Below are 20,043 nucleotides of genomic sequence, written 5' to 3'. Positions count from 1 at the left end.
TAATAATTTTTAGTTTTTCATGTTGTATGTATTTTTTTTTTTGTAACAATTTCAAATGCTGCATTAAAATCTTAGAAAGTAATACATATATGCATTTACATATTTATATAGTATGTAGATATAATATAGGTCCTCACTTGCTGTGGTGGACTTAGCGATATGCATTATCGGATCAGTAGTCAATAGTTAGTTATACGTACATATGTATATATGTATGTATGTATGCAATAATAAATAGCTTTTTTGATGCGCCGCTTTACATAACCGTTTGTAAGCAAAAAAAAAAACACTTCTACTTACTACGTTTAGATTAAAGTGGCAAATAAGATAAGGAATCGGATGAGGCATCTATCTATATATAAATACGCCACAAGAAAATTTTGCAATCCCTTTTCTGAAGGCACCGTTCGCTCGATTTCAATGAAACATACACCGATTTAAAGGATATAACTTGCTCTAATCCAGAAATGTTGGTCCATAGGGGATACATCGGGGGCGTGGCATCTGACATATAGACTAAAATGTGAAAACCACTATATCTCTAAAACCAATTATGCTGGAGAACTGAAACTTAGCACAGATGCATAGATTGTAAATACCTTACTTACGGTGAAAAATGCTAGGTACTGGAAAAGTGGGCGTGGCACTTCTCATACAAACTGAAATTCTCATATCGCTTATGCTAACGTCCTGAATTTTGACACAGCTATTTACGCTAACAGTAACGTGCTTACGCCGAAAAGTGGTGAATAATGGAAAAGGGGGCGTGGCACCGCCCATACAAACTGAAATTCTCATATCGCTTATCTCTGGAACCACTTATGCCAACGTCCTGAAATTGGAGACAGCAACATATGTGGTGAATACCGTACTTACGGCGAAAAGTGGTGAATAATGGAAAAGGGGGCGTGGCACCGCCCATACAAACTGAAATTCTCATATCGCTTATCTCTGGAACCGCTTATGCTACCGTGCTGAAATTTTACACAGCAGCTATGCTATCAATGCCGGTCTTACGGTGAAAAGTGGTAGATAATGGAAAAGGGGCGTGGCACCGCCCCATACAAACTGATATTCTCTTATCGCTTTTCTCTGAAACTGCTAACGCCAACGTCCTGAAATTTGACACAGCCACATATGATATAAATGCCGTACTTACGGTGAAAAGTGGTCGATTTTGGAAAAGGGGGCATGGCACCGCCCATACAAAATGAAACTATCATATCGGTTATCTCTGGAACAACCTATTAACTATCATATCGGTTATCTCTGGAACAACCTATTAGTTATAAGGTAATGGAATTTAATACACCTACATTTATATATTTCAATTGGGATCCATTCTCCCCCAGATTTTAAAATAGCATTGAATGATTGTTGTTTTGTGCAAAAGTTTTTAGAAGGATCAGTGTCATTGTCTTCCGAAATTGGCGAACTTGGTGTAACTTGGTAGCCCAGTCGTGTGATGAAAAAATATTGGGTTTTGGCCCAGTCTAGACGAAAACCCGTGTGAAACCGCCGTTAGGAAATATTCTGCCATATCCGGAGTTTCGCCTGAAAAAAATTCACTCGAAAATTTGTCATCCGCTCATAGTAAAACCATGGAAACCAAAAGTGAAAAGTGAACCGGTTCGGGGAAAATGAAACTCATGATAAGGCTTATTATCTTTTGTTGTAAATCTTCAAGATATTTTCTCAACCGATTCTAATGAAAAAAAGAAAGAGTTTATGTAGATGTGGGCAACTTAGTTCTTAACCTCCAAGAGGGGCTCTCAGACAAATATAATCGAAAAACTTATTTACGGTCTGAATTGGTATATGTTTTACATATTAGTTAGTGATGAACATCTCATCTATACATATAAATATATATGCATATTTTTTATAAATGAAAATCGAGGTTCCTTTTTCGGTCTCACTTCAAAAGCTACTGAAGAAATTTGGAGGAGACTTGGTAGAATTAGCATTAATCAATCCGGTATTAACGTTCACAATTCGATTTGAAGTTTTCGTGTAAATTCGCTATAAATTATGCTGGTGGACTTCAAAATAGTAATTCGCATAAGGGAGTTAGTATTGGTGACAGGTAAAATTCAAAAGTGTATGAAAAAAGATGTCGAATTTTGACAGCTGGGCGATACTAGTTAAGATCAAAATTGATAGGAAGAAAAATCACTCTGCAGATGGTATAACGCCGAAGTTGATTTCAAAATAAGATTAAATATGTCGAGACTTTGTAAAGAACCTACTAATTTAATTTGTTGACCTAATCTGAATGTAGTTGGTTATTTTGTCCTTTATTAAGTAAATATCCACCAGTAAGATATCTACATAAATGCCAACAAATCGAAAGAGCAAAGGCCTAATACCTGCTGAAAATGCTCTCAATGAGCGTAAGTGCCAATAATGGTTTAAAAAATGCATTGCTAGCATTTTTGAAATCGAAGATGCTCTTCGGCCAGGAAGCCGCATTGATAAAACCAAACCCACGCTACTCGTCACAAGGGAATTCAAGACACATTGAACGTCAGTCTAAAATGTGATAATAAATGAAATGAAATGAAACTCCTCATGAAGTCAAAGTGAACTCCATTTAGCGATGCGATATACTACTGAAAATATTCGTATTTTTTTTTTAAATTTAATTTAGGCCTACAAGCCTGTGACAACTCGCAGGGCTTTCCGCAAGGAAGTGTTTTTCTCTCTCTACTCCTATAGGTATTAACGGTCAATCAATTGTTGTGGCGCACATAGGTGAATACAACGTGTGTTGATATTTTCCGTGGGTACTCGCCGATACCGACCTAATTCGACGGTGCTTTAAAGCACGAAGGATCGACGCAAATGTCTTGATCAGCGCTCTGAAATGCAAGCACTTCAGTGGACACACTTACCACCTTGGTAGTGCCGAAACCTACTTAAAGCCTCTGCCGTTCTTTGGGTCCCGGCACCAGGTTGCAATGCAACTGCACATTAAACCAGTGCTGGTTCTACCCGCATTTGGGTGTTAAACCACAGCCACCACAATACTCTCAGAAGGGCCGCACCATGAACAGATCGGAGTAATGTTCACCAGCCAGACTAGCGGGACCAGCCAGTCTCGCCCCACTTGCTCAACTTGCCCAATTTGCAGTTGTCAGACTTGCTAAACTTGTTCACATGCATACCTGCCGTCTCCCTTCTGAAGACATTTTCACCGTTTTTCACCATTTTACACCAGCTCATTTTTTTATTCTTCCGTTAATTCAACTTAAATATTTCTGACTGTTTTGCAAGTCTTGTCAGTGCTCATCGTGCTTGTATTGCTTGCCTTGCTCGTCCCGCTAGCTTTGCCCATCACGCCAGTGAACAGGGCATTCTGTTCCCCATAGTAACAGAATTAAGTCTCTGTTCAGACCTCGAAAGCCGTAGACTTTTACCAGTTGAGCCTCCACTCAACTCAGGACTGGTTGGCTTTGACTGGGTGCCCCGGGGAGGTGGGTGCATATGCCTTTATTTATGTTGTGCTAATCCCTGAAACTTTACACAATCTCATGCAACCCGTCCTTACTGTTTACTTAGACTAATAACTGTCGTCTTGATATAAGCCCATTGAGCTAGTCCTTTGACTAAAAGGCACAAAGTACCGGCTTTTAAAAGGTTGCTTCCTTTAGAAAATTAAGCATATGTATGTATATCTAAAACATCATCAGCGAAATAGCGAACAAATCATAAGTATGTAATATTTTTCATAAATACCTAGCCAGCAAAATCATCGTAAACGAACTCGAAACTGGATATTTTCTCGAAGAACAACCGGCTAAAATGTCGTTTATGATAGCCGGTTACGATTCGTTTTCGAGTACCTTTTTCGCTTGAAATTGTCGTGCACCTGCGAACATTCGTAAACGGATCGAAAAAGCATTCGTATGCGAATATTATCTATATATTAATACGCTAACATAAATTTTGTCTCCGTTCGTTTGGCGATTCTACCGAACCGGTTTCAAAACCAAGAACACCGTCGGAAAAGAATTTTTCCGTAGATGAGCAGAATTTTTATGGTTTCACAATTGGTTGAAAGTTGTTTAAACAATTTCGAATTGTGTATAGATGTTGCTGCAACATGTTCAATTTGACATATTTCGCCTGTTGTTTTACTAAACATTTGAAATTAAGCTTTGAAATAAACATAAATATGAAGATGAAGAAATAAATGAGAACGATGAAGTCAAAAAAAAGGGCAAAAGTGAAGATAAAGACGAAAATCGAGACAATGACAGATACATAAGAATTAGGGTTACTAAAAGGGTAAGAACATTTCTTGAATTTATGAAGTAAACTTCTTTAGCGGCAGTTGGTTGGTTGGGAGTAAATTGTCAAATTCAAGGGGAATAATGCACATGGAAATGGTTCTCAGCGGTTTAGCGGTTTGAGAATAAAAACAAAAACAAAGATGCCTAGAGGTATAGGCAAAAACGAAGATCAAAGTAAATTTAAATACTTTAAGGTAAAGGTGAAGAGGAATATGCAAAAATAAAAATAAATATGATGAAAAGGATGAGGATGAAGATCGATACTGTTATCGATATAAAACTCGATATTTTTATCGGTATAATAATCGATTAAATAATTAATTTATATTGTTATCGATATGTACAATAATCGATACTGATGATTGTTATATTTATCGATGAATTAATCGATTTTGCAATCGTTGTGTTTTTCTATATGTTTATGGATATCGTTATCGGTATTTTTGTCGGCACAGTTATCAACAGGGTTATCCATATGATAATCGGAACATGGAATGCGATCACATTAAATGACAACACATCACATTATATCACATGATATGAAGAGACATCACATGATATTACATCACATAATATGATATCACATCACACGATATCACATGACATGACATCATATGATATGACATCACATTATATGGCATGACATCACATGAATTGACATCACATGATATGTCATCGTATGATATGACATGGCATTACATGACGTGGCATGACATGATATGACATCATATGGTATGACATCATATGACATGACATCCTATCACATCACATAAAATCACGTCACATCTCATCACGTATAGACACAGAAACTTAGTTGTCCAAATTTACGGATAGTTATCGTGCTATAAACACCTGTGGGATTAACGAAATTTGTCAAGTTAAACAAATGTATCAAGTTATCGATATTTATTGAATTATCATTATTCATAGACTTAACAAAATATATCGAGGAGTCGTAATGCATGGAGTTCTTTCAACTTACAGAGTTATCGATACTTATTGATCTACTGAAACTGGTTGGTTCAACAAAGCAAAGTTTATGGAATTTTCAAAATTTATCGATTTATCGAAATTTCAAGGTTATATAAGCTTATAGATTTATCACTGCTTATCGAATTTCATCGTCTTAACAGAGTGTAACGAGTTATCAAAATGTTTAGATAGTTTTCGAAAAATGTGGAGATGTCAAAAATAAAAATTTATAAAGGTATCCAAAGATTTTACATTTTTGAGTTATCGAAATTGGTCGAGTTAACGAATTTTGTTGAGTTATCGAATTTTAGTGTTCTTGAAATTCATCGAACTATCGATATGTATCAAATCATCAAAATTTATCGATAAACTTGAATGTATCGGGTCAATTCCAAGTCCTGCCGAAGTCCTCCAAAGACCTTCTCGGATTAAAAAAAAATTAGTTACGTTTTAGCAGAACATTTTCCGGTTAGTTAATTTGTACCGTATAAGTTTGCTACGTGTTAAGTTAGAAAACCTCTCCAAGGCTTCTAAAACTAGAAAAACTGTCGAATTTCGACAGTAACTGCAACTCTAGTATACTATAAAATACTGTGGTTCAAGAAAAATTTCCAACAGAATGAAAATGTTTTCTTGTGCTGACAAATAACTACAAGCCCCTTTCTTTTATTTTGTTTTTGTTTTATCGTTTACGAGCCTTGATCTAAACTTTTCGCCATTCGATCGAGAATCCCTCGTGAAACATAATTTTCGTAAAATGTACGTTTTCTTGCTGGCTGGGTAGATTGTGAAAATATGAATATATTTTTTTTTATTTAAAAAATGTACACGGATGGCTTCCTACATACCATTTCTATATGATTTACTGAAAACAGAAGTCGAATAGTTTCGCAAGGAATGTTAAATTTGATTTGCGAGGCCAAGGAGTTGTGTAATCGCAGCCATCTTGAAAAGAAGGATGGTCAAAGTAGTTCTTACTAAGGGGAACAGTAATCTTCGGGCTATACTGATCACGATGCACAGTGTTTCGACCATATGGAGGCAGGTGGAAATAAAAGTAAACCACCACCGATTTCGCTGAAACTTTAGATGTCTATGTCTAATTTTACTTAGAAATAGGTAATTATGAAATTTAGTAAAGGTGGAATAATTGCCACGCCCTCCAATCTCGTGTGTAGAAACATTAAATTTCATCCGATTTTGATGAAATTTAGTTTGTACTCTCTCTTTTATTAGAAAACCCTATATGTAAAATATGGGGAGGATTGGATCACTATAACCTCCAAAACTCACAAAATATGTGGGACCAGTCTTTAAATGTGATGGACCGGTAGTCATACTTTTTTTTTACTAATAATCTTTAGCATCTACATTTTAAAGGAAATTTTTTATAAACAAAATAGGAAAATACCAAATAAATGATAAATACCTTCACCTGAATATTCCACGACACACAGTGGTCGGACAGGCAATGTTCTACGCGAAAACTCAAATCTGATTAGTGTTTTTAATAATATCTGCTCAGCAGCATATTCAGATTTAGCATTACAAAAATACTACGATACTGCATTTTTATTATAATCGTAACATTCCTTCAAATTTTTTGCGTAAAACATATCTTCTCCGACCACTGTGCGATATTTAAATAATTGATTACAGTTGAAAAAGTAACAGTAACGTTACCGCGCCGATCCCAGTATTTTATTTTCTTTTTTTTAAATGCACCGTTCGTGGAAAAGGGGGTGAGCAAATTATGTAAAATTTTGTTGTATATATGACTTGCTTTTCCCTCTCTAAGCCCACCCGTTTTTTTTTTTTTTATCACCTGCCACCCATGACTTTTTCCTACCAGCCTCCATATAGTCGAAACACTGTGCGATGTAAAAAGTTTTTCTTTTCTAAAAACGAAGATTGATTTGCAAATCGCTTTACAGTGGCAACTATCAGAACTTGTGGTGCATTATCAGAGATTGAGGAAGTGACGCATCCACTACCTTCGAAGCAGTCAAAAATTGAACCTTATCTTAGTTTTCATATTTCTACTTTATGAAAAGTAGGCGTGATTATTGTGCGATTTCGCCGCCAATTTTCCACACCAACCATTCTTGGTCTTCTATTTACATATTCCTTAAGTTTTATTGCGGTACCTCAACTATTACGCCATACAAAATTTCCCACTGTGCGCCGCCTAAAGTGGGAAATAATAATTGTTGCCATCGTTTTCTTTCTTCCTTTTGTAGTTACTTTGATTTTTTCTATCCTTTGTATTACATACATATGCACATACACATATACATACATACATATTAAAATAGTATCGAAAAATCGGTGCATTATAAGTAAAAATTTGCTGCGGCTGTTGGTGGTTTTATTATTATTATATTTTTTTTTTGATATAGGATTGCATTTCACATCGATACTAGTAATTCCATCTGTAACTGTTTCCTAGCAAAAGCTTTGATTAAAAATTCATCTATTGAATGCACTCCTTTCCACTGCAATCGTAATTGTGATAAGTAAATAGTTCGCTCGCGTCCTTCCTGCTAAATTTCTGATATCCATTCTTTTTTATTCATATTTTAGTTGTAGTTATAAACAAATCGTCAACGCAATTCATATCAACTGTACATATGTACATACAAACATATTTTTATATAGATATACATATATAGATATTTTTGTTCTTTTACTTTTTTAAGATTTTCAATACACACATACAACTAAATATGATAACAATATGCAGTAGCGTAAAATTAAATATTTTGTTTTAAAGTTTTAAAGATAGTATAATACATTTTGTACAAATTAAGTTTATATGCTTGCATATATATATATATATATTTTTTTTTTTTTTAATTTCATTACAAACGGAAAAAGGTTAAAGGCAAGGATAGTGAGGTTAAGGCAGAAACCAAAAAAAAAAAATAGAAAAATAAATTGGTCAAATATTTTTAGTTGCTACATTTTCTAGTGGCTATCTGGATATACAGCTTGCCGCCCAACGGCATACATTCAAACTAACATAATTTCATACAAACATACCTATTTACATGCTATACATACATATAAAGAGTGCGCTGTACTGGCGTTGGCGTTGAGCTAACCGATTTTAGTGTTTCTCTATAAGTAAGCTAGGTATGTATTTTTTTTTTTAGTCTTATTTAATTTAATTTTGCATTTTTATATAATATGTATTTTAATTCTTTATGCCATAAGCTATTGTTTTTATTTTTAAGTACAATTAACATTAATTAATTATTAACAGTGTGTTGCAATGCGTTAATTATCTTTGCTTATGCGTGCATACTATTTTTTATTTGGGTTTATTTATTTCTTCTGTTAAATTCTTTTTAATTTTTATTTTTAAAATTATTTATTTTTATTTGTTAAATTAGTGTAACATCCGGCAAATTGATATTTGTTATTTTAGATATATATATTTTTAATACATAATCTAACGTCTTGTTTTGTTAATTATTTTTGCTATTCTATTTTTGCTATATTTTTCTCAATTCTATGCTATCTCCGTTATCACTTGGCATGCTGCCCAGATTTTATGTTTTGTTTTTTATGCAAGTTAACTAATTACTTTAAGTAATTCTGTGTCAGCTGCTCTGTTGGTGATGGGTAATTTGTTTATAAACTAATTAAGTACATTTAACATTTATCTTTTACGCTGTTTTGGGTAATGCAATAACATTGATGCTCTGTCTCTCTCTATCTTACTACCATTCAACAATTTGATGTGTGCTAAAATAATTACTTCGATATGTTGGCAAAATATAGACCGCATACATTGCGAGGAAAAATGGAGTAGCGAAAAAAGTACTAGGTTCAGAAGTCGCCCACAATAAACTAGCCCCTTTTTAGTTTTTTTTTTTTTTTTATTTCTTTCAGAATGTCGTAAATCATAAAGCTACAATGCTTTAGTGAATATTTTTTCCCCAATTAGTTGACTAACTAGTCCCAAATAAACCAGTTCCATTTTCACTAGCTTATTTCGAAAGAGGCAAATATGGAGTTGTGAAAAAGTACTACTTGCAGAAGTCAGCCGCAAAAAACTAGTCATTTATTATTTTTTTTTTAAATTGGTTCAAAATGTCGTAAATCGGGAAACTCCACTGTTTTAGTAAATATTTTTTTCCAAGTAGTTGGCTAACTAGTCTCAAATAAACTAGTTCCATTTTCACTAGTTTGCTTCGGATATAATTGACTTGATATGTTGAAAGAAAGACAAACCAGCGAGGAAAAAATGGACTTGTGAAAAAAGTACTAATTGCAGCAGTGGTTCATAAGAAACTAATCCCTTTTTCGTTAGTTTTAATTTGGTTAAAAAAATATCGTTAATCATGAAATAACGGAGTTTCTGAGTAAAGTAATTAAAGTAAATTTCAAATTCAGATGTTATTGGCAATTCTTTTTTGTATCTACTTAACTAGTCTAATTTTTTATGAACTTAAATATGTAAAAAATTAAAAAAAAAATTGTGTATTTTCGCAACAAAAAATAGGTAGAACTAGTTTTCTTTAAAATTTTTTTCTGCTTTAAAAAATTCAAATCTTCAATATTTTTGAAAATCAAAATTTATTTTGATAAAATTTGTAATTCAAAAATTAAAAAAATAAAAAATAAAACAGAACAGCCGCAAGTAAATATTTCTTAAACAAGTTTTGACAGTTTTAAATTAACTTTTGACACATTGCAGATATGTATGTATATTTTTCAGTTTGCGGCAATATTCCTAGCATGTAACATTACCTAGCATTGACAAATCAAGTCTTCAAAAGCCAATGCTAGTGCCAAAGGAACTAGTTGCTTTTAGATCAGTTGTATAATAGCAATAATAAGTTTTTTTCCACATATTTATGTGAATTATGAATATATGTTACATATTATATATATATGTTACATATATATATTATTCAGCGATTTTTTTCAAGTGTAACTTTGATCTTTACACAGCTTCAACTCAATCCCAATTGATGAAACGGAGGTTATTTGTTTCGAGCAGAAACTTTCTACACAAATTTTTGAAGATTTAAAAAAAAGTTGTATAAGAATTTTTTATGATTCAAGAAAACGTAGGTAGTTTCTTCCGGTTTCACATCTGAACTTTTATAAACAAATTTGATTAATCGAATTTAACCAGTCTTTAGAGAACTGTTTAATTTTTAACCGGAACTAGTGAAAAAAGGTAAATTTGTTTCTAGTTTAAATTTTAGCAAAACCAGCAATTTTTCAAAAGCTTACTGCAACTTCGACACCTTGCAACTAGTCTCTAACTAGTGAAAAAGTGGTGGATTCAACAGCTGTCATCTCAACAAATGACCTTAAAGCTCGCTACTTGACAACAAAATAATTTCCTCGCAGTGTACGCGCAGTGTACAGCACTTAATATATCTACATTAGGGCGGGTCAATTTGTATGGGAGATTTTTTCGGCTATGCACGTATAGCACAGAACGATTCTACGTTTGATTCTAAGCAAATTTGCCGAAGAAACCATAGGCCTAAAATCAATTTGGAGTTTAGAAAAATGCGAAAATAAGTTTCTTAGCATTTTGTTTCTTAAAATTTTGTATAAAAAAATTCTGTAAGGAATCCATCTCTGCACTTATCGTTTTCTTTAAACTTCCGCAAAAGGGAGCAACAGTGAAAATTTCAAATTGATTTTAGATCCATGGTTTCTTCAGCAAATTTTGTTAGAAATATGCGTAGAATCGCACTATGCTACATATACACGTAAAGTCAAAAAATTTACTCGCGCTAATATACAGAACCTCGCGTCGTGTGCTAAATAAGCTCTTCTATTTCTATCACTAAAGGTCACACCATTTTCTGTTTTTACATTGTTTCCTTACGAGTCCTTTCCAAAGTATACTCTCTTCTTGTTACATGCATTCTGGTCCGAAAAGTTAATATAAAACGCGCTCAAACATTGCATACTTTTAGGTGTTGGAAATGTAAATAAAAGTAACACAGAGATGTTCACAAGCAGCTACTCAACTCTTTGCTCGAAGAAGAGCCCAGCAGAATTAGTCTACATTCGTTTCATAGCAGATTCGCGAAAGTGACGCGGCTGTGAGTGCGTCAACTCTGCCCACCAATGCAGCTAAAGCGCCCATTGTGCTTTAATCCTCTGGCTCTCCACTCCAACTTTGCAGCTACTGAGTTGCTTAGCTTTTTTCGCTCGTACGCAAGTCGCACACAACACACATGCCACATACCGTCTCTTTCTCGCGCTCCTCCTCCTCCTCCTCCTCTCAATTAAGTAGCATGAGGACTTCCCACTTCCTCTTTCGCCGTCGTCTACAGTTGCACCTGGAATGTTTGCGCCGGTACCTTCGGCGGTGAAATGAATGGATTGGTACTGTGTAGTGGGGCAGCTGTACTGCTTAAAGTGGGTGTTACTACTATCTCTCCCACTGGCGTTGTGGGTGCCACTGGCAGATCGGGTGAGAGTGGTTTTGTTACACCGGCTACCCATTCGGCATCGAAGGGGTCGACACCTAATGGCGGTGCGGCGCTCATTGACTGAGTGCGTCCTGTTGAGTTGAGCAAGCGTGGCGCACGTTTGATAACCGCAGGCGATGTCTTCTTCACCACTTCGCCTAGCCACTGATCAGCATTGGGCAGTGGTGCTACCACCTCCACTGGACGTACAGTTGTTGGTGGCGGTGGCGGTGTCATAGTCAACGTTGGTGTTGTAGGCGTATGTACGGGCGAATTTGTGGATATTGGCGACACCGAGGAGACGCGTGGCGCTACTTGTGCCGTAGGTGTGGTGGTGGTGGCGCCCACAATTGAACCGCTACTCACTGCGCCCTCGGCGTATTCGTACATTCTAATACTGGCGCCGGCGGCGGCAGCTGCGATGCTGTTATTGCTGGCAGTTGCCGACAATCCAGTTGGTGTGGAGATTCCCTTCTGTTGTTGTTGCGTCTTTTCCGCGGCAATGATATTCTGATTAATGCTCAAATTGTTATTGAAATTGAGATCATCGCCAGCAGCAATCATTGCATCAGTTTGGCTGAGCAACGACAAACCCTGACTGAGCTCCTGACACAATTGGCTGACCGTGTCGATGGTGGCGATGCCATTATCTAAATCTGCGATGCCGCCGCCCATCTTAGCTGGTGAGATCTCGGGTATGGGTGAAACACTACGATTTGGTGTGGCTAACGCAGCGGCAAGTGAACCGCCATTAGCAGCTGCCAAAAATGCCTTCTGTCGTTCTGTGTTGGACGGAAGATCGTTGATGCGCAGTGACATCTGCCGCTTGAAAGGTGACTGACTACCGATGGTGCTGAATGCACGGAACGAACCCTGTCGCTCTAGCATTGAAGGTGTGGCGTGTGGACGCTCAATGGCGAAGGGATTATAGGGTTTTGGCTGTGGCGGCACAACAGCCGAGGGTGTTTCACCTTGCGCCAAACGCTCGGTCAGAGTTTGCTGGCGAAACGAACCGGTACGCGTAAATGTCGAATTCTTAACATCGAACGTCATGGTGACACCACATTCCTTATCGCGACGTTGCTTGCGCTCCAAACAGACGGCAAAAGCACAACCCACGGCATGTGAGAGACGTTCGCCGAGCTCTTTGCACGCCAAGAAACCATGACACATCCAACGACGCGTAGTGCCATCGCGACAAATGTAGCTGAAACCGCGCTCGTGGTTACGATCTGGGGCGCAGAAGCTCACTTTCTCGATGGTCTGATCGACAATGAGGCCCTTTGTCTCATCGTCCACGACGCGCAGTCCATCGCCGCTAACGTGCAGCACGCCGCGTATGGGTCGACGGCGCGAATTCTGAAAGAAGAAAGGAAAATTGTTGATAAGTAACAAAGTGTAATTCATTTTTGAGTGATAAGCAGGCTATATACGCCCACATTTGTCAGCTGATAGAGGGTTAATGCAAATATGGAGACGGTAATGAGGTGCTGATTAAAAGCGTGATGAATATTGGAAAATATGTATGTAATTAATGATTTTGTTTCCATGCCTATTGTGGGCGAGATAAGCTGTATTACGCCCAACTTTTTACTATCTACAGAGCTGAGACGATAATTGAATGCTTTCTTCGTGCGATTTTTGCGCTTCGAAGGCATATCCACGTTGTTGTAATTAAAACGCGCTGAAAAAACTGAGTGGTCCTAAATGTACTAGTTGTGTAACTGGTTATAGTTATCAATGAAGTTGAGAATTTTTAAATGAAAGTTCATTAATTTATAGTTTTTATCAGGGACCGAGAACGCGTACCAGTGTTAGTTTAGTTCCGCACGAGAACAAAATGTAATGTCAAGAACGTTCTCACAAAAGAGCCAAACGGGAACAAAATGAGATTAAAAGTTTCGGGAACGTTTCCGTAAAGAACAAAGCACGAACAAAACTCTCGAGAACGTTCTCAAGATGAATAGAATCAGACGAAATTTCGAGAACTTTTCATATGCGTTTTCAAGGAGGATCAAATAAGAACAAAACTCTGGGGAACGTTCTGCTAGAGAACAAAACCAGAAAAAAACTTTTGAGAACTTAACGCCCCGTCTGCGTGTTGGAATGAAAAATCGTTTCAGTGAGAACAATGATTGTTAATTCTAAGCCAGAGGAAAGCTGGATCATTCGAACTTTCAGATCGTTAATCATTAAGGATTGTTTGTAGCTCTCATCACAAAGAAAGCACAATAGATATTTTTCTTTATTTCTTTTGGTTGAAAACGTGCTGTGCTTTTGCTGTAAATTTAATTAAAGAAATAAATATTCTAACATCTTTTTTCTTGAGAGCTGCAAACTGATTTAAGAAATTTTGATAGAAACAAATTTCTTTTCCATTTCTTGTGCCATTATGGAACAATTTTTCATTTTATGTGCAAGAAAAGTTCGTTTCATTCGTTGACTTTATTTGCACAATTATCATTCAAACACTTCAAACTAATGGAACGCTATGACAAACATTTTGCTCTCGCTTCCATTTTACGCGAATACTTCAGCGAAGATTTGTTGTCGTTTCGTTCTCTGTCCGAAAGTTACTGACACTTTAGTTAACAAATTGTTTTTCGAGAGTAAGTTGCTTAGACTTTTTTCCCGATTTTGTTCTTTTCAGAAACGTTCCGGAGACTTTGGTTCGCATTTTGTTTTCTTTGGGAACGTTCCCTAGGGTTTTTTTCTTATGTAATTCCTTTGAGAACGTTCTCAATAGTTTTGTTCTCATTGCGGTTTTGGTTTTGAAGCGTTCTTGGGAAGAAAACTACTTGGTCCCTGGTTTTTATTGATATTTCGTGACAGGATCAGTACTAGTCCAAAAATAACTAGTTTCATTTTCACTACATCTTTTCCAACAGTATTTCAGAGGAAGGCAAATATTTTTCAGAGACGGGCAAATGAATTTCAGAAAAGCTGTGTAAAGTGTGTTGTAGAAAAACTCAAATGTATTTCAGAAAAGTCCAAATGCATTTCAGAAATGGACAAATGTATTTCAGAAAAACGGCCAAACGAAATTCAGAAAAGCTCAAATGTATTTCAGAAAATTTCAAATGTATTTCAGAAAAGCTCAATCGTATTTCTGAAAAGCACAAATGTATTTCAGAAAAAATATTTTCAGAATATTTTTAACTAGGAAAACTTTTCAATAGGAAAGGTGTAGTTCGGACCTAGTAATTAACGAATTTAATGAAAAAATATAGTTCAACCCGATTTCCCTATTCCGTATTCTACATATTTTTCTTATCAAATCTTACCTCGGCTCTCAAATTAGACTGACCTTGTCAGCTGACAAATGCGTATTGAATTTACCCAATCACTTTCCACAACTTACCCGCAATACTTTTAGGGCCTCCTCGCAAACTTGCATACCGCGCGACTCGAATACCTCAACGCAACCCAAATATTTCACCGCAAACGAACAGGTCGCCGAACGTACTGCCTCCTCGTCGGCCTGCCATTGATGCGGTTTCGATGATTCGGGCACACGGTCCTTCCGACGACGAAACGAATCGCGAAAGGATCGACGCAAGCGATCCATTTTCTTTGGTGATTTCTTGCTAAAGCGAAATGATGCCGATTTCTAAAGGCGTTAGCAGCAGAAGAGAAAAGAAAGTAAACACATTAGTATGCAAACATATTCAAATTGTTGTAGACAAAAATTTACGTGAAAAAAAGAGCGAATACATTTCGATCGTGTGAAACAAGTGCTAGACGACCGTTGAGTTCAAAAGTGGCGCAGTGTTCTGTTTTGTTTTTTTTTTTTGTCTTTTTTTTTTTGTTGTACTTATTAGGTACTTGCTTTAGCAGCTAAAAACCTACCCCATTTTTAACATCACCAAATTTTCCGCGTGTGAAGCCGCGCTCCAGTGGTTCGTGTGTGTGTGACGATGAATTTCCCATAGCGAAGTTGAATTGTGCGCTGCCGCTGCTGCAGTTGCCTTCCTTCCTTCCTTCCTCCTTGTTAGCGTCCTTTCCGGCTGGTCGTTGTGCTCGCTCACTTGGTCGACTTACTGACTCACTATTGCTGGCTTGCTTGCGCCTCTCGGTTGTTTGTTTTACTGCCGCTCAAGCGCTGTGCGAATGCCTGCGCTTACTCGGAGGGTTGTTGCTTGCCGACTGACTGGCCGTTAAAATTTCAAAAATTTCGCTGCTTAAACGCCTTGTTGCTGTTGTTGTTAATCGACCGGTTATTGAATTGTTGAAATTTTCTAACAAATTTTATTCTGTGTTGATTTGTTACGTTGGTTGATCTCACACCTTCATATCACAAATTGATCAAGCTTTCTGTACTTTGGCTTTTTTTATTAAGTACATACATAGTTGTGTGTGGCTTTGTATCTTTGCTTTCTTCTTTTCATTCTTATTTCATGTATTATTATTGCATCGTACTGTCGTTTATGGTTTTATTAAACAGCCATTAATTAAGTATCCCCGCGGAATTAGTAACAATTTGGCTAATTGGGTGCTATTGTGTGTGGGTTGGGTGTTTGAAGGCTGAAACTGTTTGAAAAAAACTGCGGTTTAAAATAATATAATTGCATCGTTTTAATCTCTACACTTCGTTGACACGTGAGACAGACAGCCAGCAGCATGTGAGATAAAAAAGGTTCTTTTTTACCAAAAAAAATAAAACAAAAAATCTTAAAAATCGAAAGTTCCTGAAATTCCTGAGTAGGTATTAAGTAAATAAAGAATTTTGAAAGAAATTTCGCTAGCAAATCTTTCAGATTTCTGGAAGTTTATGCAGACAAGTCCGACTTAGTACTCTTCATAAAGTAGTACAGGGTTCACTTTCTCTTTAGCCCCAAAATTGTGAATTACCTCAGCTTATGCCTACCGCCAGTCATCTTTGACCATAGCTGAAGACCGTTGCGCCTTCCGTCCTCCAGCTTGCACTGTTGAAAGGCATATGTTCTTGAACTACTTTCTCTACAAGCTCTCATACCGCCCTCTAGATCAAGCAGCCGATTAAGGGCGAATTGCCTTGTCGCAGCCACGCGGAGGATCCTGACACGGATTTTTCCACCCTTCCTTACCGCTGATTCATGCATGATATACTCTAGCGAAGTTTGTGTAATAAGTTGACGGAGTGGAGTTCGGATGCCGCGGAAAGAATTAGGAAAGCCTTCTATGCCTTATAGGTCTGTAGAAAAAATTTTAGGCGAGACGAGAGGCGAGCCATAACACTATCACATTGCATCTACCCGGTTGTTAAGACATACGGTACTCAACAACAACTCAGGCGAGCAATGTTATCGAAGTATTTAGTCAGGGATTTTTCCATGCCCGCTTACCATTAAATCATGCACCGAATACCTTGGATACACTACCCAGACAACAAGTTGACGTGGAGCTCGCAGGTCGGGAAAAGAGTAAGGATAGCCACCAAAGCCGTATACGTCTGCAGGAAAATACAAGGCGTGACATAAAGCTTATTCATCCGACTCTTAGATCTTAAGAAATATAATTGAACATTACATTCCCGGACCACTGCAGCGTTTATCATGCAGAAGTTCTAGCTATAAAGGATCTTAACACGCTCGTCGTAACGAAACGATAAATATCTTCTTGGATAGCCATAGACGGCCATCAAATCAATGAACGCGAAATTGTTAAAATCAAAGGTTGCATTCATGGCAGCTCTAAATGATATTAGCATCGTCTTCGAGGACATTGCAGGGCCGATGAGCAAGCCAGGACAGGTTTCAAACTTCTAATGCGTGAAAACTGAGTTAAAATTGTGATAACCATGGGTATCCTGTAAATTAAGGATTGGAAATAAGATTTTTCAAGAGGTCAATAGGTAATGGATAGATGAGGACACTTACATAACAACTAGGCTAGCAAACTGATAAGAAGAAATACATGAACTACTCAGCCTCTAAAATAGCGGACATTTCGGAGGTCACGGCTTGTGTAACCGGTCACTGGCTAGTAATTTAGTAGGCACACTTCGAGATGCAGAATTTACCGAGATGAGAAAGAGGAGAAAACAGACGAAAATTACTTTTTAGGTAAACACATCTTCAGCTTACGGAACTATGCGGTGTAGAAATAAAACCAATCTTGCGCTTCGTAAGAGCTTCAAAATGGTTACATGGAAAATAGTGTCTAAGGTTCTCGTTTTTAACAGTGGTAAGTAGGTCATTTGAACAGACTGCCACATTAATCTAACTTTACCTAAGCTATAAAATTGGAGGATGCATAGAACCTAGAAGATCTATATAGAACAGAAGCAGAAGACAATAGATAGATAATACGATTTTTTGAAGCACATATTTTCAAATCGGTTCAGCTCATCTGAATATTTTTCCGAAATATTTTAAATTTTTTAATTCCGGCGAAAGAACTGCAACCCTTTTTTGGTGAGACACCCTAATGTATGTATATATCTATGCATAAACTTCTACATATGTACAAAGGTAATTATGCTTTTCATTATCTAAGCATTTAAGTGCTCTAGTGAGACGATAAACACCAAAACTTGCCCAATTCTCAGTAATTTCTCATAGGTTTATTGTTAAGAAAGAAATCCAAAAAATGCAACTCTTGTTAATAAGATGACTCAGATACAAATAAAAAGCGAACAATAAAAGCACACCTAATAAATACATATGTATATAAATGCCACCGAGCCCAACTGCAACACGTTTTTGGTTTCATTTGTATGCTTAATAGCCTCGATCGGCTTTGTTTAGCTGCCCCGGCCAATTGTTGGCCGACTGTGATTTGGTTTGCCTCAAAAGTCACGCGTTTACAAATGCACTCATACTTAGTAACATTTTCTTAGTAAAACGTCCTTGTTGTTGTTCGTGTTGGAAACACGTCATTATGTCGGCTGTTACCGATATCGCAAACTATATACTACATACATATATATGTATGTATGTATGTTTGTTTGTAGGCAGGCAAATTCCAAAAATCATAGATATTTTCAAAAGCTTTTCATGAGAGCCAAGTACATACATACATAGCTCAGATACTCGTGAGCACAAAAGCTTGTTAGCGATCAATCAAACTTTTGCTTAGGCGATCGAGGGCGCCGATTGTGGGTGGGAGGCAGTGTTGCCAGGTATTCGGCATGAGAAAACGTCGCTCCAACGCCAAAATAACGTAAGCGACATTTTTTTTCAAAATTTTCTTTTTGATGCAGAAATATTCCTAGAGCATTTAGATGCATTTCTGCATCAAAAAGACAATTTTGTCGCTTACGTTATTTTGACGGTTAGGGCTCGATATATACGTTATATATATTAAAATGTCATTTCGACAGAGCACATTCAAAATTTATTGTAAACTGGTTTGAGAGAGTTAATATAATAATCATTTTATACATACACTTGTGATCAGCTGATTAAGTCATCAACATTTTGATCGATTTTGGCTGTTTCTCTTTTGTTTATTTAATGTTTATTATTTGTCCATAAAAGCCAAGCTCATTAACAAACAAAATATAAATCCACAAAAATTGTGCAAAAATTATAAAAAATCTGCAAATTTTCAGCTAGATTTTCAACTTTTTATTCAGATTTTTTAGAATTTTTTGAGTATGCAGTTTGATAGCCCATTAAATTTCAGGGCAATAATGTGCAAGTTTAAAGGGGCTAAATAATCGCGTTGATTTTTAATATTTTATTTTTTTTTCTTGTAGACATTTGGTTAGGGGCTCGGTTATCGAAAATGCTAAATTACGTTCTGCTAAGAAGGAGCATAGCAATAGGTCCATTCAATATCAAAAAATAATTACGAATTGTTGCTAGTACTTGCAAGTCTTTACTGGGAATGCATTTAATAACCCAAAATATTTGCAAGAGGGAGCGAATTCGAGAGCGCAACACCCCGAGAGAGAGCTGCAAATTCTTGCAAGTAAAAATTTTACTAGTTTGAATTTGCAGGAGTCAAAAAGTAAGGTTATGTTTCAAATTCAAATGTAAACAAACTTTTTAAGAGGATAATTTGATGAAACATAATTAGTGAAATAAAAATATGGATGAAACATTTAAATCTATTGCATATTTTCTTATTTTTATGACGAAGGGAACTATTCCCAATTAAAAAGAAAATTGCGCGCCAAAACTTAACCGTCAGAAAGTGTCAAAATGGCGTAAGTTGCAAGTTTTTACTAGTTCTGCGATCAATAACTTTTTCAGAAAATTTTCTCTTGCTCTCAATTTTACTCTCTATTTTTCTTTTACGCTCTCGCTGCAAGTACTTACTGGAAAAGTAATTGAATGGACCTAATATTTCAGTCTTTTCTGAGTTCATTACATTTTCAATGGGCGCGTTTCTAAGAC

The 20,043-nt window shown here is 36.5% G+C and overlaps 2 protein-coding genes across 2 annotated transcripts in view; both read right to left on the bottom strand.

Annotated features, from left to right (window-relative positions):
- LOC118736397 (formin-E-like) overlaps positions 1 to 20,043 on the bottom strand; it is a 375,057-nt gene that overhangs the window by 154,729 nt on the left and 200,285 nt on the right. The window lies entirely within an intron of this gene.
- Positions 10,343 to 20,043, bottom strand: part of LOC118735685 (protein numb) — a 143,294-nt gene continuing 133,593 nt past the window's right edge. Inside the window, exons 2-4 of the mRNA XM_036465599.1 lie at positions 15,569 to 16,249; positions 15,081 to 15,329; positions 10,343 to 13,078 (exon numbers count right to left, since the gene is read on the bottom strand). Of these exons, the coding sequence (XP_036321492.1) occupies positions 11,576 to 13,078; positions 15,081 to 15,329; positions 15,569 to 15,649 (1,833 nt within the window). The 5' untranslated portion in view covers positions 15,650 to 16,249 and the 3' untranslated portion in view covers positions 10,343 to 11,575. The remainder of the gene's footprint in view (positions 13,079 to 15,080; positions 15,330 to 15,568; positions 16,250 to 20,043) is intronic.

Source organism: Rhagoletis pomonella, unplaced genomic scaffold (genome assembly GCF_013731165.1).
Source record: "Rhagoletis pomonella isolate Grant_MI unplaced genomic scaffold, Rhpom_1.0 Rhpom_scaffold_00003, whole genome shotgun sequence".
Lineage (NCBI taxonomy): Eukaryota > Metazoa > Arthropoda > Insecta > Diptera > Tephritidae > Rhagoletis > Rhagoletis pomonella.
This window is presented reverse-complemented; position numbering and strand designations above follow the sequence as displayed.